General features: G+C 43.8%; 2 protein-coding genes across 6 annotated transcripts in view; both read right to left on the reverse strand.

Annotated features, from left to right (window-relative positions):
* Positions 1–20,311, reverse strand: part of myo15aa (myosin XVAa) — a 60,461-nt gene that overhangs the window by 30,173 nt on the left and 9,977 nt on the right. For all 5 annotated transcript variants that reach the window (XM_079644496.1, XM_079644493.1, XM_079644495.1 and 2 more), the window contains exons 3-19: positions 9,639–9,721; positions 9,210–9,273; positions 8,955–9,064; positions 8,593–8,667; positions 6,476–6,566; positions 5,857–5,960; positions 5,661–5,724; positions 5,458–5,571; positions 4,720–4,881; positions 3,806–3,919; positions 1,926–1,984; positions 1,520–1,643; positions 1,184–1,279; positions 950–1,081; positions 572–697; positions 262–339; positions 29–183 (exon numbers count right to left, since the gene is read on the reverse strand). In XM_079644496.1, coding sequence (XP_079500622.1) covers positions 29–183; positions 262–339; positions 572–697; positions 950–1,081; positions 1,184–1,279; positions 1,520–1,643; positions 1,926–1,984; positions 3,806–3,919; positions 4,720–4,881; positions 5,458–5,571; positions 5,661–5,724; positions 5,857–5,960; positions 6,476–6,566; positions 8,593–8,667; positions 8,955–9,064; positions 9,210–9,273; positions 9,639–9,721 — 1,751 coding nt within the window. The remainder of the gene's footprint in view (positions 1–28; positions 184–261; positions 340–571; positions 698–949; positions 1,082–1,183; positions 1,280–1,519; positions 1,644–1,925; positions 1,985–3,805; positions 3,920–4,719; positions 4,882–5,457; positions 5,572–5,660; positions 5,725–5,856; positions 5,961–6,475; positions 6,567–8,592; positions 8,668–8,954; positions 9,065–9,209; positions 9,274–9,638; positions 9,722–20,311) is intronic.
* LOC307014277 (uncharacterized protein) lies at positions 10,847–13,885 on the reverse strand (the record flags this gene model as incomplete). Its single annotated transcript, XM_079642154.1, has 1 exon — positions 10,847–13,885. Exon 1 carries the CDS (start codon positions 13,862–13,864, stop codon positions 10,847–10,849), a length of 3,018 nt encoding a protein of 1,005 aa, XP_079498280.1. The 5' UTR covers positions 13,865–13,885.

The raw sequence follows: 20,311 nt of genomic DNA on the forward strand, positions 1-20,311 counted from the left end.
TAAACATCTCCTCTTCTGTCTGGCTCACCTCTCCATCTTCTCCACCAGCTCCAGCAGAGACTGTTGGAACTTGTTGCTGACGGTGGGCGCTTGGTATCTCCTGGTGACCGTGCTGCTCTTCCTCATGTGACCTCTCTGCTGACCTGTGACCTCTGCGTGAACCAGGAAGAGGTTTGACACCATCTGCACACACAGAAAAACATTTCACTGAAACACATTTATTCACGTGAGATATGTTGGAATCAGGTTCTCTTCTCTCACCTTGTTCTTGCTCTGAATGAACAGGTCCAGAACATCCTGTCGGACCTGGTCGTAGTTCTTATCAAGGAACTTGTAAACCTGTGTTATTGACGTCACAAATGATTAGAATCTGTCAGGGAAAAGTTGAGGTTTCCCTCTCTTCCAGCAGTGTTTTGCATTGTTTCTAAATGTATTTTTTTTCATTTGTGTTACTGATCATATGTTATCAATGACATTATTGTCAGTGTCAGCCAATCCAATACATTTTGGCCAACTGGAAAACCAATAGCAGGTTTTGTCACTCGAGATAAGCCAATCAGGAGCTGCGTACCTGGTAGGTGACCCGTCCAGCGAAGTGCTTGATGGTGAACTCCGGGAGGGGCATCTTTGGCTTCATATACAATGGGTTGTTGCCGTGGTGATAGTGACACTTTTGGAGGAAGGTGTGGTCTGTCGCCTGGCAACAAAGCAGAAGACTCTAAGACTTAGAGCACATGTATTTGTTTCTGTTCATGTCTAAATAAAATGTGTTAAAGCTTTTGTTATTCATCCCCTTTCAATTTGGAATTTCCTTTTTGGTTGGTAGACCTTGTTGAGCTGGTCATTTCAAAAGTAGCTCACAAGCCAAACAAGTGTGGGCACCCCTGCTCTAAGTGATATTTAAATGTGTGTGTGTAACATATATGTACAAAGTTATTTTCTGCCCCACCTGTGGGAAACAGCTCTGGTCGTCCAGGATCCTCAGCATCCCATGAGGCTTAGCGGCAATGAGGTCGATGCAGGGCTGGTTGTCACTGAATGGGATGTCCTGCCAGGGGATCTGTTCCCGTCTGTACTCCTCCTGCATGGGGATCACATGTAATAAGATGACTAAAGTTCCATAACTAATGTAGATACATTTTGGTGTGTGTGTGTGTGTGGCGTGTGTGAGACGTTGACTCACCTGTTCCTCCCTGAAAACGATCCTGTTGAAGAAGGACTGCAGGTATTCGTTTGCATAATTAATGCAAAGCTGCTCGAAGCTGTTGAAGGCCAGATCCTGTCGTTCCCACACACACACACACACACACACACACACACACACACACACACACACACACACACACACACACACACACACACACACAGACACACACACACACACACACACACACACACACACACACACACACACACACACACACACACACACACACACACACACACACACTGGAGTATTTCTGGAGTGCAACACAACAAAGTGACAGACAGGTAGCGAGACTGTGTGCTTTCGTTGTACCTCAAATCCGTAAATGTCCAGGATGGAGATGGAGAGGGAGTGTTGGCGGGGATACACCTGAGCGTTGATCCTGTCTGTTAACCAATGGAAGAGCAGCGAGTACAGGATCTTGGCAACAGCATCTCTGGAGAACAAAGACTTGTGTGTGAAAGACGGACAATAACAGAGAGGGGTAGTTATGTTGTATGGAAATGAAAATGCACCATTATTTTTTAAAGTGGTGCGAGAAATAATGAATTGGAAGTCATGGGAAACATCAAGTATTTAATGGGGATGTACTGTAAGGGTTAACAAACATAACTCTCTCACAGGTTTTGAAGATTGAAGTCTCAGAAACAAAGGATTTAAATATGAACTGAACGGTTATTAAACATGTTCATGTATTGAATATGAAGCTGTCGCTCACCTGGCATCAACAGCACTTTCCACAGTCAACGGGGTGTAGATTTTGTCCCTCATCGTCTCCTGTGACAAAAGACAATACAGTAAAAAATGTAAGGGAACTGAAATGTCAGTTTTTAGAAGCTACTGGGTTTTTTCACTTACGTTTGAAGGTAATACTGAACAAATGAGTATGTTTAATGCTGTGATTTGGCACATTGGAAACACTAAACTACTAATACATTGGATTGAGTGTCTTCTGAACAGTGGTGGGGATTAAGGAGAATAATGTCCTGAAGATAAGTGAAAGAAGTGAGGGAGATTGCAGCTGGATTTAAGATTATTGTTTTTTAAAATCTGCTGTTTTTTTTTTGTTGTAAAACCTTTTTAAATCTTTCTTTAGATAATCAAACCCTTAATAATTACTGCTCCTTGGAAACCACCTCCCTGAAGCATAGAAGAACAATGAGGGACATGTTTTAACATTTGTATGATTCATTATTTTATCTTCTTACGATTTTTGGATGTGAGTGCCATCTCTTCTGTCGATAACTACATCTGAAGCAAGCCAGATATTTGCAAACGTTTTTTTGTATTAGTCCTGACCAGGGTTCGAGTTATGTGGGAGCCAATGGGAGCTGAGCTCCCATAAGGAGGGTCTGAGCTCCCACGGACACAGTGAAATCATACATATGTGGGGGTCGCTAATACATTAGCAACAACCATTATTTTAATCACAAATAATGCATGTGTCAATGTAATGAGTCTTATTTATGTTAACGAGGTAAATAGGCTAAAAGAAAAGCATGTTTTCCAAAAGAACTACGCATCTCTTGAATGACAGTATATGCCTGCGCTGCACCGCCAAGGTGTGCATTGTGTGTGTGTGTGTGTGTGTGTGTGTGTGTGTGTGTGTGTGTGTGTGTGTGTGTGTGTGTGTGTGTGTGTGTGTGTGTGTGTGCGTGTGTGTGTGTGTGTGTGTGAGTGCGTGCGTGCGCGCGCGTGCGTGCGTGCGTGTGTGCGTGTGTGTGTGTGTGTGTGTGTGTGTGTGTGTGTGTGTGTGTGTGTGTGCATGCACGTTAGTTTTAAAGACCCCCATAGAAATCAGTTTATAACTCGAACCCTGGTCCTGACTAAAATGTGTTTTCAGAGGAGTTCCTGGGATCAAAAACGATTGGGCTTCAGCTCCTGCCTGGTAACAGGCTAAAGGACACAAAGACAATGAGTATAAGCCTTTCAAATAAATATGAAATGCTGTTTTGGTGCAGAAAAGCAGGAATCTTATTTAAAAGGGCTATGATGCAAAATGTCCCATCCCTCAAGCTGTTACTTTTGTGCTCTGCTGAGTGTGGCTATTTATAAAAGATACATACCGTCCAATATACGGACTGCAAACAAAACAAGAATGCTTCCACTGCCAGAAGCATCCCTCAACATATGTATGTGTTTCTTCCTGCATGTGTACTGTGCTGTGTGTACAGGAGGATGTGTGTGTGGACATGTGTGTTGTGAGTGTAAGCCATATGCGCAACTAATGAATGCTGACATGTCGAAGTCACATCTGTAGTTACATTGTGAGTAATGGAAAGTGTTTGACATGTGTCATAAAGGGATTCTGTCACCACACAGAAACAGAATCAGGCGGCTCTTAGTGAGGTCAGATTTGATTTGAGATTCAAAGCATAATAAATGAATGACCACAGGGTCAGAGATTAGAGGGAAAACACTTTCCAGGTAACAGAAATACATTCAAAAACCTGCAACGTGCCAAGTAGATTGACCGAGGTTTCAGAGAAGATGACAAGACAGCTAAGACCATGTTGTTTACTTCTATAGACTTTGTCTTTGTTTTTGGCTATGAGGGATTTAAATACACATGCACAGTAAATACATTTTGATACTGACTGTGGTTTTGTATGTGATGGCTTTCTGTAATCCCTCCGGAGAGATCTGCAGCAGCTCGGCCACCACTCTGATCTCCTGAGCGCTCACCACTGACGCCACCTCCTGGCCGTCGGCCTGACGCGCAGCAAGAGAAAGACAGAACACTTCATCTGGTATCCATATACTCATTATAATCTAGTTACATATTGGTATTGCCTTTTTTTTAAATTATAATCATATTTTTTTATTTCATTGTACTCTTTTTTTAAATGAATAATTACATAAATAAATGCAAAATAAGATACATTTGCTGATGGGTGTGCAAGTGGTTGTAAGTGTTGAGGGAGTTGTGGATGTTTTTTAGTACAAGTGTTTAAAAGTAATAATGATAATAATAATAATAATAATAATAATAATTCTAATAATAATGATAATCATAATAATAATGATAATAATGATAATAATAATAATAATAATTCTAATAATAATGATAATCATAATAATGATAATAATAATAATAATAATAATGATAATAATAATAATAATAATAATAATAATAATAATAATAATAATACAACATTAGTGTTTTTATTTATTTTGTATAATTTTGTTTCGTTTTAAGTATTTTCGTCTTTAGTGTTGTTGCAGATCTTTTCTAGTTGTTAATATAAAGAAATAGTAATATAAAGATCCTTAGTGATATAGTTAGTATTGTCATATCGTATCGTATATAACCACAGTAAAAGGAGACGATAAATAAACCCATATCCTTTTCATTTAAATGTATTTCATGTCTCATTAGCTCCTTAACATCATCTGGATGGCCCAAATAATAAAACAAATGTACAACACATGTGTATGTTAATGAGTGTTTAAAATGCCTCACATATAACCAATCAAAAACGAATAGAGAAAGATCCCTCTGGAAACAGTACCTCATGCCTCTGGAAGTAGACGTTGCCGAGGTGCAGAATGGAAGAAAGAACTCTAAAGATGGCCGACTGGTCGTCAGGGGTGAAGTGCAGGATCTCCATGGCAGCGAGCAGACGCAGGAAGTCCTCTGCGTCATTCTTTCCTGTTATCCCACAATCCCCCCCCTGTAAGGACAGAAAGACAGTTGAAAAGCACACTTAAAGCTCCCCTATCATACTGCTTTTCATCAATATATTATAGGTCTCAGATATATACAGAACATGTCTCTGAAGTGTTTGGCTTCAAACACCAAACAGATTATTGTAGCATTACCCATAATCCCCTCTGTTTCAGCCCTGTTTCCAAAGTGCTGATTCTCTGTCTGTTACTTTAGATGAAAATAAGGAGCCCCTCCCCACGCCCCTCTGAGAGATATTTGGTTAAAAAGAACACAATGGTGCTCTAGGAGGAGATTCAGGTGCTAAGGTGGGGGGGGGGGGGGGTTACCTTGGTTGGTGATTGGCTAATGGTTACACAAGCCAAAACATCGTTATGACATAAAGTGGCCAAAATCTGATCAAATCATTTTCAGACTGTTTTTTATAGAAATGGATCAGGACAAAAAGAGAGAGAATCTTTTTTCCTGAAACTTTCAGAGTGTCACGTGTTGATGTAGAAGAGACATGAACAAGTGAGTTTTGCATAATAGGTGACCTTTAATATATGTAACCCCAGTATCTCCACAGGATTGTGTCCTCTACCTGGTTGAGGTAATAGTAGGTCTCCGCCTCCTGAAGATAGAAAGCCTGCCTCTGCTGCGAGGGAAGACCTGCCAGCATCTCGTAGAAGATATGATAGTTCCTCTCATCTTTGGCCTGAAGGGAAAACACAGATTTAATACTTTCTTACACAGAAAAGTACAAGATATTAAGGGTGACCTTGTGTGTTCGTCGCTGTCTGTCACCTGGAAGACGATACGGGACTTTTCCAGTAGATATTGAGAGGTTATGGCACCACTGATAACACCACTGGACCGAGAGACCGAGAGAACAGAGGGCAAGAAATAGAGGAGATAAATTATAATAATAAACTTTGGGATCATTAAAGTATATCTAATCCAAACATAATATAATAAAGAACACAAGTGATTCTATACTCACTCCTCCAGAAAGATCTCTATGTATTTCCCGAAGCGACTTGAATTATCGTTCCGTACAGTTTTGGCATTTCCAAAAGATTCCAGCAGAGGAGCAGCCTCAAGTATCTGCAAAACATTCAAACACACAGTAAATGGACAATGTTTTTTTAGCTTGGTGACAAACTGACAGTGTACCATCATTTGTTAATGTTTACAGCACACACACACACACACACACACACACACACACACACACACACACACACACACACACACACACACACACACACACACACACACACACACACACACACACACACACACACACACACACACACACACACACACACGCTCGACAGACTTTTTATTGAAGCAAGTGAAAAAAATCCATGATGAATATTGTCACACACACCACATCAAAACACAGCAACCTGCTATTCTTATGGTCATGCAGTAAGTGAAGATGATTTGTAACCATTTTAAATCAAGCAGGGAGCCCCATTACCTCAATCTGAACCCAAGAAGAGCCAGCAGAGAAACAAAGACATGGAAAAGAAGACGCACAGACACATTAGTCACCTTGTGTGAGTGTGTGTGTGTCTGCCTGTCTGCCTGTCTGTGGCTCAAGCAGTTGTGCGTACCTGATGCACAAGATTGCATTTGTGATGCATTGCTGCTAGATAGCGAAGGACCAGTTTGGTGGCTTCTGTTTTCCCAGACCCGCTCTCTCCACTGAAACACAGGAAGGAACATAAAGTAGCACATTTCAACAACAAATGGGCTATATGAATAAAATATATAGTGTCCAATAGGGAGTGAGGCATCATATGTTATCAGGATATCCACAGGTACATTCAGACACGTTTTTACACAGCCTGGTGAACTTTCCCCAACTAGAAGAGGGTGCAGAGCCAGAGGTGTTTAACTGAATAAGTCTAGTCTGTCTGATCCGTGCAAATTAGAATTCATAGCCCTGATCATGGCTTTGAAATATCACTAGACTATCTTTGCTGTGAGTTGAGAAATCCATGGCGCTGTCCGTGGTGCTGAAATTGTACTTTTTCAGACTTTTCTGTCAGTTAAGTCTTGCATTTACAACATTGCCTTCCTAACTATATCGTTTAGGGGGTTGGTAATAGGTGAGCTAGTATATATTATACATGTATGGACTGGATGGACTCTCTAAACAGAATGATAATCCATTTATCTTCAAGGTAAAGAAGTGGAAAGTCCAGTTATTTGGAAGTCAGAGTACAAGATCATTAGCAGTAAACACTATCTGCACTTTGGGCAGCATTACACCCAGCGTTTATTAATCACTTAGAGAGTCCAGTATATGATACTTCTCACTCGCCTACTGGAGCCTGAGAAGGGTTTGACTTAATTGACTAAGTGATTTGAGACCCAGCTAATCTTGCATTAGGTAAGGCCTCAATTCCACTTTTGCGCCAAACCACCTGAAACACACACTCTGCTTCATCACTGCCAACAGTTTAGTGCTAAATACCACCATTATGTCAGCTTTGCCAAAGGGGGTGCGGGAGTTTGTGTGCGTGTTTGCGGGTCTATTTAGAGACTCCGACACTTTGAGCACATTTCAGCATAGGGTTTCGACTCACAGGCTGGTTAAAACAGAGCCAATACTAGTCACTGGAACTCAGTAACCCCTTAACACGCACTCAGTGACTCACACACAAACACAGGGTCCGCACACGTGTACTCGGACACACACACCTCTGAAAGATAATCTGTTCCTGGCCCAGACCTGGCTGGGCTTTCCTTACAGGTATCTCCTTCCGAATATGGCTAGAGTGTTCCAGTTGTGTGCAAGTGTGGTTGTGTTTGTATTTAATATGAGAGTAATGGCCATTTCTCTGTATGTGTCTATTGTTTTATATCAGAGTTAGATGTAACTGGCATCTGTTTGTGTGTGGAGAACATTTGTGACAATGAGAGGTGCCTGTCTTAAGTTTACCTGTCAGAAAACCACAGACAGACACTCATGAATATACAAACACTTATCCAACTGGAGATGGAAACCTAACTGTCCAAGGAGCTTGATGGACACTGTGTGTATACCAAGGTTAAACTGTTGCTAACCCAGAAGGTTACTAATGATGTGCAAAAAGTCTATCTTGTTGCACGAGGCAAGATTATAATGTTAAAACTGTTTTAGCACGTTAGGTTTGCAAAGACATATTAGGGTAATTGTGTGCAAACAAATAATAATGAAAAAGAAAAAAAATGAAAATGACCAGCCAGGAAAGGAGGGCAGTATTCAGAGGGAGAAGTTGTTTTAATATAATATTAGAAAGTCACAAATCCGCTCAGAGACTAAAGCAACATATTCACTAGAAAACAATGTTTTTTTGTAATATTGGCTTAATCCAACAAGAGAACATATTTTGGATTGTTAATTAATATTTGTCGTTTAATTTTTTTCTTGGAAAATGAAGTTGAACATCATTTTCTAATCTTTTTCTCATTTATTTATGATTTTTTTTCTGTCATTTGCCACTTCAATGTCAAAGAATATCCAAGTTCTGTTATTTTCATGTAAACCCTAAATCCTACAAAGGCCCAGGTGCACCAGGCGTAATGTGTGGTGTACGGTATGACTTCTTTGCAGGTAGATAAGCTCTGGATGAATAAAGTATATCTAGTTGTGAACTTGGTGATGTCTGGTTTGCAGAAACATGGAAAGTAATTTTTAATTATATAACATTTCAGAAGATTATGAAGAGAGTCGTACTCTTACCTTATTATTATGACCTGGTTGTGTTTGGCATCCATCATTTTGGAATAAGCAGCGTTTGCTATGGCAAACAAATGCCTGAAGGAGAAAGAGTCAAGCTCAGATATCTAAAGAGAAATGAAATCTAACTCGAGCTTATTTTCTTGTTCCTATCCTTATCTTCAGTATATCTAACCGCATCCCCTCTACAGCCTTAATCATTTACCTAAACAATTCTATGTTCCTTTACTTCAAACATGTCAGCATACTTTCTTAGTTTAATATATATGTTGTATTGTTTTTACAATTAAATATATTATACAAAGGTATACTAAAAAAAAAACTTTGTTTTCAGTTTACCATCCCCACAGTTTGAAATGACTCACGGAGGGTTCTCTCCCAAAGCATGACCCTTGTACAGCAGCACCATGTCGGTCCCATAGATGTTGTACATCTTATAGGGGTTCACCGAAACCAGAATGCTACCTATGTATGTCTGAAAATAAAAGAAAGAGATACGTTTTTATGATCAACACAAACAATGAAACAAACTGATTTGACTTCAGATTTCTATTTTCAAGAATGTTTCAGTACAACGTTGTATGCAGGTAGTTGGATGTGTGTGGTGCTCAGATACTTGCATATATAATCTCCCTCTCAAATCTGTTCCTCAGGTTCAGCAGAACAACCCCTTCGTGCATCTCCCTAGACCGAAGCAGTGGAACAAACACATTTAAGGATAAAAAGAATGTATAGTGAATGACTCTACCATCAACATTTCTTCACATATTTGCGCTGAGCTAAATTCAAATCAACTAAAAGATTTGATCAGTTTCTTTCATCGATCTTTTTGCATTTCTTACCACTGTATTTCAAGTACTGTATATGCAGTAGCAATTCATCACTCTATTTACTCTGAGAATGAAACATCCCAGCACTTAATTATTAAAAGTCATAATTCACCAACAAGTGAAAGATTGCCTTGCATCTCACTTTTATAAATGTATTTCTTTTGCACTTCATAATAAAATCTCTCACAAAAAGGTGACTTTTTGTGATTTTCTACTTACTCTAGCTGTGTCATATCTTCCACTCCATCTTCCTCTCGTTGCTCACGGGCTGCCATGGTGGGCAGGCTTCTGATGGAGTACATCTAAAATACAGGTATGCATTCAGAAATGACGAGATGATACACATAACTCTGTGCCCAAAGGGTTCATGTATTCATATATGCACTCCCTCATATGGAAATATTTCAATGGAAGAAATGAAAATCTCTCCCCTCCATGTACAACTAATCATTGTGGTATTCAGAATCCATGTTTGTCCCTCTTTCCCCAAACATGTCCTTATTACCTTACTTACTCAATGTGCCCAATACCTGTTCTAATCATACATTCTGCTCTTTTAAAACCAACCAATAATTCACCTAAATAATTTACCTTCCCTCTGAATTTCTCCGCTAACATTACACATTCAACAGGAAGATTTCATCAAAAACTTAAAGTCTTAAAATATAGTGCCTAGGGATGCTCCGATCGATCGGCCGCCGATCGATATCGTCCGATATTCACTCTCTGCCGATCGATTGGTGCTCTCTGAAAATGCAAATCGTGAGAGCCGATGACGTAAAAGACATGACACTTTTCTCTGTGCGCGGCAAAACAAGCTCGCCAAAATGGCTTCACCAGTCTGGCAGTATTTGAAGGTGTCCGAAAATGACAATAAAATAGAGGTATGCAACGTGTGTGTGAAGCAGAAATCCTGCAGCTCCGCCCGCTGTGACGGACCGGTGAGCGGAGCAAAACACACAAGAGTTAGTTAGACCTAACACACTTAGCTATTTTATCTACCTCTGGAACAAGCTAGTTATAAATATATTTATTCTTCACTGTCGGGTCACTCATTACTGGATCAGTGAGCTGCAAGAGATACTGACAGGCTGTCAGGAGAGGGAGAGAGAGAGAGAGAGAGAGAGAGAGAGAGGGGGGGACAGGAGAAGAGAGCGCTTCTGCTCATTTCTCACGTGTTATTATCCAAAGTTAATGTAAACTTGAATAATGTACTTCATTTGAATGTAATAACTATGTTGGTTGTTGTTTGTGGAAGCGCCAGTGAATGAGCCCCATTAACTGAGTTTTAAACCTCACTTTAAATGGAAGATCCCCATAGGCCCCGCCCACTCGATCAGATCGGCGATCGGTATTGGCCGATACTGATTCCGGCAATCGGCCCCAAAATTGGCGATCGGAGCATCCCTAATAGTGCCCAACATTAGCTATTCTGTGCACTTATACAGTATGTAGAGCCATGTATTCAAAAATGTTACCTTGTCATACCACTGCCCCTGTGGTTCCCCCTCCCTGCTCAGATTCCACTCCCCTTGTTCAAGACCAACTTGTCCCTGTCCCATCGGGCTGTGAGGATCCAGCAGCTCCCCGTCTCTATACATGGACCACTTATTGAGGTTCTGCACTGTCCCGTGAGGTAGAACCCTCTCTGCGCCCCACACATCCACATCTTGCCCAAAGCCTTCAACTCCAGGGCCCTGTGCCCAGTGCTCTTCAGGGCCGGATCCCTGGACCTGGGGTGACACAACAGCGTATGATGGTAGGCGAAAAGAGGCCCCTCGGAGGTTAGCATTCTGCAAGGCCCCAGAGAGATTAAGTGACCGTGGCTCTGGGGCGCTTGGGGCACCAAGCCGTTTCATGATATTACCATCGGGGAGACGGTAATTTGCCCCACGTAGGTTTGGGTTCTTTGATAAGGCGTTGGACAGGTCAAGTGTTCGAGGTGCAGCAGCAGGTTGAGGGCGGGTCATTAGAGATCCGTCAGGCAAACGGTAGGTAGCAGATCGGATGTTCTTGTTACGTAGAGCGTTGGAAAGGTCAAGGGAGCGTGATTCAGTGGTATCACCAGAACCAGGCTGCCTCAACAGTGATGTCTTTGGGAGTGCGTAGGAGGCACCTCGGACGTTGGTGTTTAACATAGCACCAGAAAGGTTAGGACCAGAGGGAGCTTGGGGTTGATTCCGCGAAAACAATGCTGATCCATCTGGGAGCTGAAACTTTGCGTTACGCATGTTAGCATTCATCAGGGCGCTAGATAGCCCCGGTGATGATACAGCATTCTGCATTTCTTCCACCGGATGGGTTAGAAATGAACCATCTGGTAACCGATAAGAGGCCTTACGAACATTCGGGTTAAGAAGAGCAGAAGAAAGCATAGAAGATGAAGGGATAGCGGGCTCTGGTGATGGCTCATTTCTTGAAACCAGAGTTCCATCAGGCAGCCTGTATGTGGCTTTACGTACATGGGGGTTTAACAGTGCAGAGGAGAGCATAGAAGGTGAAGGGATGGCGGGCTCTGGTGATGGCTCATTTCTTGAAACCAGAGTTCCATCAGGCAGCCTGTATGTGGCCTTACGTACATTGGGGTTTAACAGTGCAGAGGAGAGCATTGGAGAGGAAGGGGAGGGTGCAGTTGTGGGCTCTGTCCTTGTTACAAGAGTGCCATCAGGCAAACGATATGTGGCTTGCCGCAAACTGGGATTGAGCAAGGCAGAGGACAGCATCGAGGACGAGAGGGGTGCCGGACCTGGGGAAGGTACAGCAGGTTCCGTTCTGGTGACCAGAGAGCCATCAGGTAGTCGATAGGTGGCCTGACGTAGACTTGGGTTCTGCAGGGCATTGGAGAGCATAGAGGGGGACAGCCTCCCACCACCATCAGAGGTAACAGGGGGTACAACAGGACCGCGGGACATTGTCAAAGTGCCACTTGGAAGCCTTAACATGGATCCCTGGATTTGGGAGGTTCGCAAACCACCTGAGAGAAATGACGTGGTCCCCTGTTGAGGTGTGGGGGGAGGAGGGGTAGGAGATAAGGGAGAAAGGTGTCGCTGAAGGGGTGAAGCATATGATGCATTACGTAGCTGGGAAGTAAGCATACCGGAAGACAAGTATGGGGAGGAGCTAACAGTTGGGGCTGGGAGGGCTACTGCCTGAGGGGTTGAAAAAACAGGTGTATAGACATTCGCATTGCGTTGTAGTGGAGACGAGTAGGAGGCATTGCGTAGTTGGGAGTTCTGCATCAGAGCATTGGATAGGCCAATACTGGCATATGGACTCCCCTGCTGGCTCACCTGTACATCAGCCAACATCTCCACCTGGCTACCAGGTATGGGGCTTCTCAGTAAAGGTGTGGTGTAGTTGGCATTCTGCAGATAAGGGTTCTGCAGTGCGCGCCCCAAATGAGGTGAGGAAGGTGCAGGATGTGGAAGGTTTTGAGGGTAGACTTCATACTGTGTTTGGGGGGAGGTGGGTCTCGGCAAAGAGTAAGCAGTGTTGGAGTAAGGGATGGAGGAAGGAAGAGAAGGAGGATAGGGAGCACCTATAACCTGAGGGTTCGGTAAAGCATTTGTGAGCATGGGGGAAGGGCCTGGCTCCATCATTGTGTAGTCATAATGGGTTATACCCTGAGATGGCTGGAAAGTTCCAGGAGCAAAACTGGGGTGAGGAGCTTGAGGTTGAAAAGATGTTGGCCCTAGACTCTGGGGACTCATAGCCCTTTGGGGATACGGGGACGTTGGGCGAGACATATAGTGCATCGGAGAGCCTGAACGGGAGGGGAGAGTAGATTGGCGATGCAGTGGAAGGGGAGATGAAGGTCTACTCTGCAGCCTACGCACTGATGTCTGGGGAGAAAGAGGGCCACTCTGTTTTAAAGAAGGCTGTGGAGAAACGGGAGGCATTGGAGGAGGTCCTCTAAAAGACTGTCTGGATTGAAGAGAGGGCTGGTTTCTGGGCATCCTGACTAACGGCTGCCCTCTACCTACAGGTCTGTGGAAGCCTCCTTGGGGAGTACCAATTCGCTTGGACCCTCTTAATCCTGCAGGCCGGGAGCCTGCCCGAGCCAGCATCGGTGTTCCAGCTACACCCCCCATCTGTCCTGAGGAAGAAGTTGGGCCACTATGTATAGAGGACCTGAACGGAGCTACATGTTGAGTGACAGGGGGTCCATGGGGTCCATGTCTACTGCGTCTCTGTGAGTAAGGATTAGCTGGGGAGGGTTTCACAGCCCCCATGGGCACGTGATTTCGGCCTCCAGCTCCACCTCTCAGCCTGCGAGTAGAGGTCCGGGTCGGGAGAGGGCGATTGGAGATACGTGATGGCGAGGGAGAGGGTGGGCGATAGGGGGAAGTGGGGCGAAAGGTTTGAGGGGGAGAGTGAGGTCTTTCAGTCATAGGTGGGCTCCGTCTTTGCGGGGATGGTAGGGGAGGGGAAGGGGAACGCCTCATTTTAGATGTTTGATTTCTACCTTTGAACTTATGTGGTCTGGTAGATGGAAGAGGCACAGCATCAGGAGGAGGTTGCTGTCTGAAAGAGAGTCTTGGAGAAGGTGGTGGGCTTGCTCTCTTTCTGAATGATCCCCGGGGTGAAGATAAGGGGCTAGAAAGGGGGGATTGGGGTCGGACAGTTGATGGAGCCCTGCGCAACCCAACTCTCCCCCTACCTCTAGACAGGGTTGGCTGGGCTCTAACTGACATCCCTCTCCTCTGGTATGATGGGGAAGAGGGAGGGCTGGGAGGCCTTTGCACTTGGCCTGCCATTGTGGCTTGGTGCGAAAGGCCTCTTCTATGAAGGCGATGGGAAAGATGGGAATCTGCCTTGATGCTGGTTTGGAAGTCCATATGATGTTGTGGCAGGCGGTAGGAAGGAGGTGCTATTGTCCTTACCGATCCTTGTCTAATTGACAACTGTGGGGATGGAAGGGGCCCCATTCGTCGCACTGGCCTGGGTGAGGCAACTGGTGAATGCATTGGTGAATGCATTAGTGGAAGCATCGGGGGCTGAATTTGTGCCATTTGCCCCATCTGGAACATGTATGGGTCTTGGGGGAGGGACGTTTGGTACACTTGGGAAGCAAATTGTTGTGGTAGGGGAGACGGAGACATGTGGCTGAGAGGAGGGTAAGTAGGCGGAGGGAAAGAGAAATGTTCCTGTTGAAAAGTCATAGCTGTTGGTGAGGGGTCTTGTCTTTGAATAATGGGGGTTTGTTGCTGGTTTATGAAGGTGGGGTAATGGGACTGAGCAGGAGGGTATGTGGGAAGCTCATATTGTATATCTGACATCATGTCCAGATTGTTGAGGTCGAGAGCTGGGGAGGGAGGCCCGTACATTGGGGAGGAAGGATGGTAATGAAGAGGAGGTGGTGGCAGGGTTTCCACCTCTAGTCTTTCTTTTCCAAATAGCTTAACCTGGGGCCTGGGGACCCTGAACTGCTCTCCTGAAACTGGCTCAGGAAGCAGGTATGACAGCTGCTCTTGTCCATATAGTTGTCCTGTCACAGCTGGATCCAGCCCAGCATCCGTATAGAAAGTGGGTTGATAGGGGTTGTAAATAGCAGTAGGGTCTGTGTATGCCAGCATTGGGTCATTATACAGGCCTGAAACAACCTCATAACCACCACTCATCATGGCATAAGGGTCCGTCATCCCATAGTTATAACCCATATTTTGGTCAAGGTAATCTCCGTACAGCTCGGTTTCATTTGGGTCATAGAAACCTTCCGTAGCATTACCATAGTAACTATACAGCTCTGGCTCCACTGCATACAGAAGTCCATCTTCACCATAGTAATACTCAATCCCTTCATCGGCATAGTATTCTTCATACTCGTCATCATAATAGCCATAAGGGTAATCGACGTCTTCCTCATAGTACATTTCATCATCGTAATAGAAGTTGCCCTCATCATCATAGTAACCGTATTCATCTTCCCACTCGTCATCGTCGTAGTAATCCTCTCCATAAGGGTCATATGGGTCATAGGTCATTGGTTGTCTCAGGTTACCTCTAGGTCTTTCTCTGTCATAGTAGTCTTCCTCATATCCATACTCATCGTCATCACACTCATAGGCCTCATTATAATTATAGGTCTCTCTCCCTCTAGTGTCCCTGTTGGCAAAAGACAGACTCTTCTGTCCTCGTCTTCCTGCCCGACCATCCAACTGACCTTGGCCCTTAGCAGTCAGGTACCTCCCTGTCAACCAGTTAGACGTTGCAGCTATCTTTCCTAAGATCGAGCTTTTAGTCTTAAATCCTGATTCCGCTTTCTTTTTCCCAAACACGCCTTTCAACTTCCCTCCCAGTCCCTTTGCCTCTGTTGCCATTTTCCCCTTTCCCCCTAATCCGGATAGATTTATAGTCTTTTTAGCAGGTGGGGTTTCCTTGGTATCAGCCTTTTTATTGAACATGCTAAAGCCGGACAGAGCTGGCTTTTTGTCGGCAGATTTACCCCCAAACCCAGCAAAAAGCTTGCTGGTTCCCAGTAGTGGTTTACTACCAGCAGCTGGCTTCTTTTTCTTGGAGAGTCTTAGGAACAGACGGGAGGTGCTTTTGAGGTTTCTCTTTGGTTTTGCTTTCTCTGCTGTCTTAGAGGGCATGCTGAAAAGAGAGGACTTCCCTGTCATGCCTGAGAGGGCTTTAGAGGCTCCTTTAAGGTGAGACTTGACATCTAGTGTCTTCTGTGTTTTTTCTGCACCTGCGCTTTTCTTCTGTCCCTCTGCAGCAAAGCCAAGCATGGCCTTGGAGGCTCCTTTGATGTTGACATTACTCATCTTTTTCAGGTTCATTAAACCCATCCCTTTCTTCGCCGGTGCCCTAGTTTCTTCCCCCTCCTCATCAGACATAGGTGCATGTTTAGAAGGCTTAAACCCCTTCACAGCAATGGCCTTGGACGCGCCTTTCAGAGCCGCTTTCCCCTTCCCTTTATTCTTCTTGGTAACTACCTCTTCCTCGCTCTCATCATCTTCTTCAGTCCTCATCTCTTCTTCTTCTTCTTCTTCTTCTTCTGACCCCTCCTCTGATTCACTGACAGGTTTCTTTCCCTTTCCCTTCTTTCCATCATCCTTCCCTTTCCCCTTAGCTGGAGGCTCCTCCACTTTCTTTCCCCCTTTCTTGTCATCTTTGCCTCCCTTCTTATCATCCTTTCCTCCCTTTTTTGGCTCCTCTGGCTTGCCTTTCTTGTCACCTTTTTTAGGTGCCATGGTTTCTCCTAACTCATATCATTTTAAACAAGAAGATGAAGAACAAGTTACTATAGGTGCTAGAGAAGGGCAGTAACTATGTAAAGGTTAATATGCAGTAACATCCTCTTTTCCCCAATTGTTTTCATGTCTTCTCCCGTTTTTTCTTCTCCATACGATCCGTCACTGTGACACCCCAGAAACCAAAGCGCCCTGTGTTCCAAGTCAGTTGTTCTATAATGCACACAGAGACAAACAAAAACCACGGTGCTTCAAAACACGATCTAGTAATGGAGTCGGAATCTCAGCCATCAGTGCTCGCTCGCATTACAGTACGTCTTCAAGGCTCAGCTAAATAAGTTGTCTCTGTTTGAGTAAAAAGAGTCAAAACATTCGAACAGATTTACATTTAAAAAAATGCTTATTTAATTTAAAATGTTGCATATCAAAAACGATATCTCACTGGTTGCAATGTCTCTCAGTTTACCCACTTGTTGCCACTGGCTGACTGAGTTTATCCTATGAAGTCCATCCAGCATTGCAAAAATATCCGTACATTGCTACTCTCGGTCCTCTTTTAAGGCTTGAAAGTAACTTCCCAGGGTCACACGGTGAATAAAAGACCATGCTATCCGAGTGACAGAGTCTGTGTAGTCCTTTGTGTGTCTCCCATTGTTAGTGCGTCCTGTGAGTCCGGTGTGGAATCCTTATCTTGGCCACCGAACCAACTTTGGCAGGACGTCCCCCTAACGAGGATGTGCATCTGTGTAAGTCTCGGGCTTCGGGGGTGTCCTCCTCTTTGTCTGAGCGTGAGTGAGTTAGCTTGTTGTATCCTCCCACATATACGTCAGTTTGCCTTTGTGAACTCCTGCAACCTTCTGCATCTCTCTCTGGTTACTGCAGCTTCATCCATCCCCGGTTCATCTCAACTTGAGGCGTCATGTGAGTATATGTATTGTATGTCAGTGTATGTATATATGCATCAAGGTGTATCCCTATAATATAGTTGCAAAGGGCAGCTTTATACACCAGCTATACTTCCCCATGGTAACCCTATCTGCAGCTTCACTCCTGTATGAATAATGCAGGCTGGCTGAGCTGTTGCTAAACTGTGTCTGAGAGGCGAAGCCAAGCAGAGCCAAAAAACACACACCCCAGCGGGAGCAGCATGGTCCACCACTGACCGTGATACATGCTTTAATGTCCAAAAAAGCATTCACAACTATAGGATCGCACAAACAGTAAATATGGGCACTTTTGATGTAGAAAGATGGAACTTAGGACGTACATAGTTTGTTCAGACAAAGCAATACAATGGATCATTATTGCAGTACCTACTATTAAAGTCAGAGTTGCAATCTAATTAGTTGAAGTTCTTCATTTAAAGCAACTTTCCACTTAAGTAAACCCCAAATCAGGAACGACCCCTCAATATTTGGCTATTAGAGCATGTTTTAGAGCCCCAAAAGGAGAGGAAAACAACCATTTCTTTATGTCCTTGTCTTTACCTTGATACTCTAAATGCTCCATCTATTTTAAGATGCTAACGAGTCCATTAGGGAACTCTCAAATATCATCATATCATCAATGGCTGTCATTTACTACTCATAGGGTCAATTGGAAATGAACTTATAAAGGGATACTCTAAACAAGAGTTGACCATTTAATTAGAATTCACCAGCCTGTAGAAGGGAAATGTGTAACATGTGTACATGATGTAAATGCATTGAGGACGTTGTGATGCTAGCTCATTGATGATGAGCTGATGTTAATTCATTGATGACAGGCTGATATTCCAGGAGGTCATCTCAGTGGCAGATATGAATGTTTAATGGCTGGCCTGCCTACGCAGAATGGATAAAACATTCATCGCAGGCAGCGCTCTAAATATATCACAAAGGGTCAACCCCACCCCGGGCCTGATCCCCAACCAATACATTATACATACAGGCTGGTGTCAGGGGTTAAAAGCCAGATACCACGGAGCACATGGAGTAAAAACAAACAAAAAGAAAGAAAATAATTGTCTGACAAACACTAAAATATTAAATATAGCTGTACATGGAAAGTATTTATTTTACAGAATACAAAAGAAAGGTCACGATGTCAACGACAGTTAGCAGGTCTAACATTTATTGCGGGTAGCTGGAGTTGGAAGGACTAATAGTCTTGACCTAAGATAAGATCCAAGCAGGAATCTGTATCACGTTAAACGGTCTGCAGACTACACAGCAATAACAACAACATCAACGGTTGTCGGGATCAACTGACTGCAGACTGAGATAAGGGGGTACAGAGAGTGAGTGGGCAAAAAGGAAAGTTCATAAGTTACTTTTTGTCTCATCAGAGTCAGACACGGTAAAGGTTGATGGTCACTAGAGGTAAAGAGACACACAAAGAGATCTATCTGATATACAGTATGTGATATGTATCTGCGCTCTGGCTGATGTGGTCCGTTGACTGAATGAACTGGTGTTGAATGAAGCACAGAGGACAGAGGTGGATGAGGTGGGGAAAGGTAAGGAGGGACAGAATATGGATTCACTCCGAAGCAATTATAAGAGCGTGTCAAAGAAGGAAGGACCTCAAATTAAGGATGGGGAGTGACACATCTAGAAGAGAATGATCATAGTAGAAAAGAAGAGATGTAGGGATGACAGAGTGATATACAGGCACAGCAAAGAGAGTGAGAACGTAAGAGATGAAATGGAGACTTTCTTTAACTACGTGCCAATCAGTGACAACAAGCTTTCAGCAGAACCACTCTGTGACACGAGGCTAATAAAGGAGATCACCCGAGCAGAGCCAACAGGCTCATTTAATGACTATGGGCACACACACACACACACACACACACACACACACACACACACACACACACACACACACACACACACACACACACACACACACACACACACACACACACACACACACACACACACACACACACACACACACACACACACACACACACACACACACACACACACACACACACACACACACACACACACACACACTTTCTCATAATGGAGATTGCTTGCAGGATCTACTTTGAGTCATCTGTTGAGACTCTATGGACTGACAGCTACACACACACATTAAGTGGGGGATTGAAAGCACGCCATGCGATACACACACTCATGCACTGCGTATCTCTGAACAAGACTATTCTCACAAAGACAATTCTGACCCTAACCCTAACGTTCCCTCAGATACAATGGCATAAAATGGATTGGTTTCGGAAATGAACAAATGATCGGGGAGATAACCCTGCACCAGTAAAAGCTCCAATGCTAGTGTAAAGGAAACATTCTATTTTGATTCATTATGGTAGGCATTGATGGGTGAAGAAGGCAATTCAAAATAGTTATGTTGTTCACAACCGCTAGCATTCAACATATTCCCATTTTGTTAGTTTTCTTTAAAGGTGAACTATCATTCAAAATGCACTTTTGTACGTCTTTTCTACATGAATATTTGTCCCCGGTGTTCCAGGGAACTCACCAAGTGTCAGAAAACACAACCCTCTCTATTTTCCTCCATACCCAAATCTCTTAAAAAGGGTCTGCAACGGATCTGATACAGACTGATCCAGATTTGAACACTTCTCTGACGTCACAGAAGTGGCACTACGGCTATTGGTCCAACTCCACATAGCCATGGGAACATGTTTCAAATGGGGGGTGCTGTGGGTATGACACCAGGGCCGGT

Source organism: Notothenia rossii, assembly GCF_949606895.1.
Source record: "Notothenia rossii genome assembly, chromosome: 8".
Classification (NCBI taxonomy): Eukaryota; Metazoa; Chordata; class Actinopteri; order Perciformes; family Nototheniidae; genus Notothenia; species Notothenia rossii.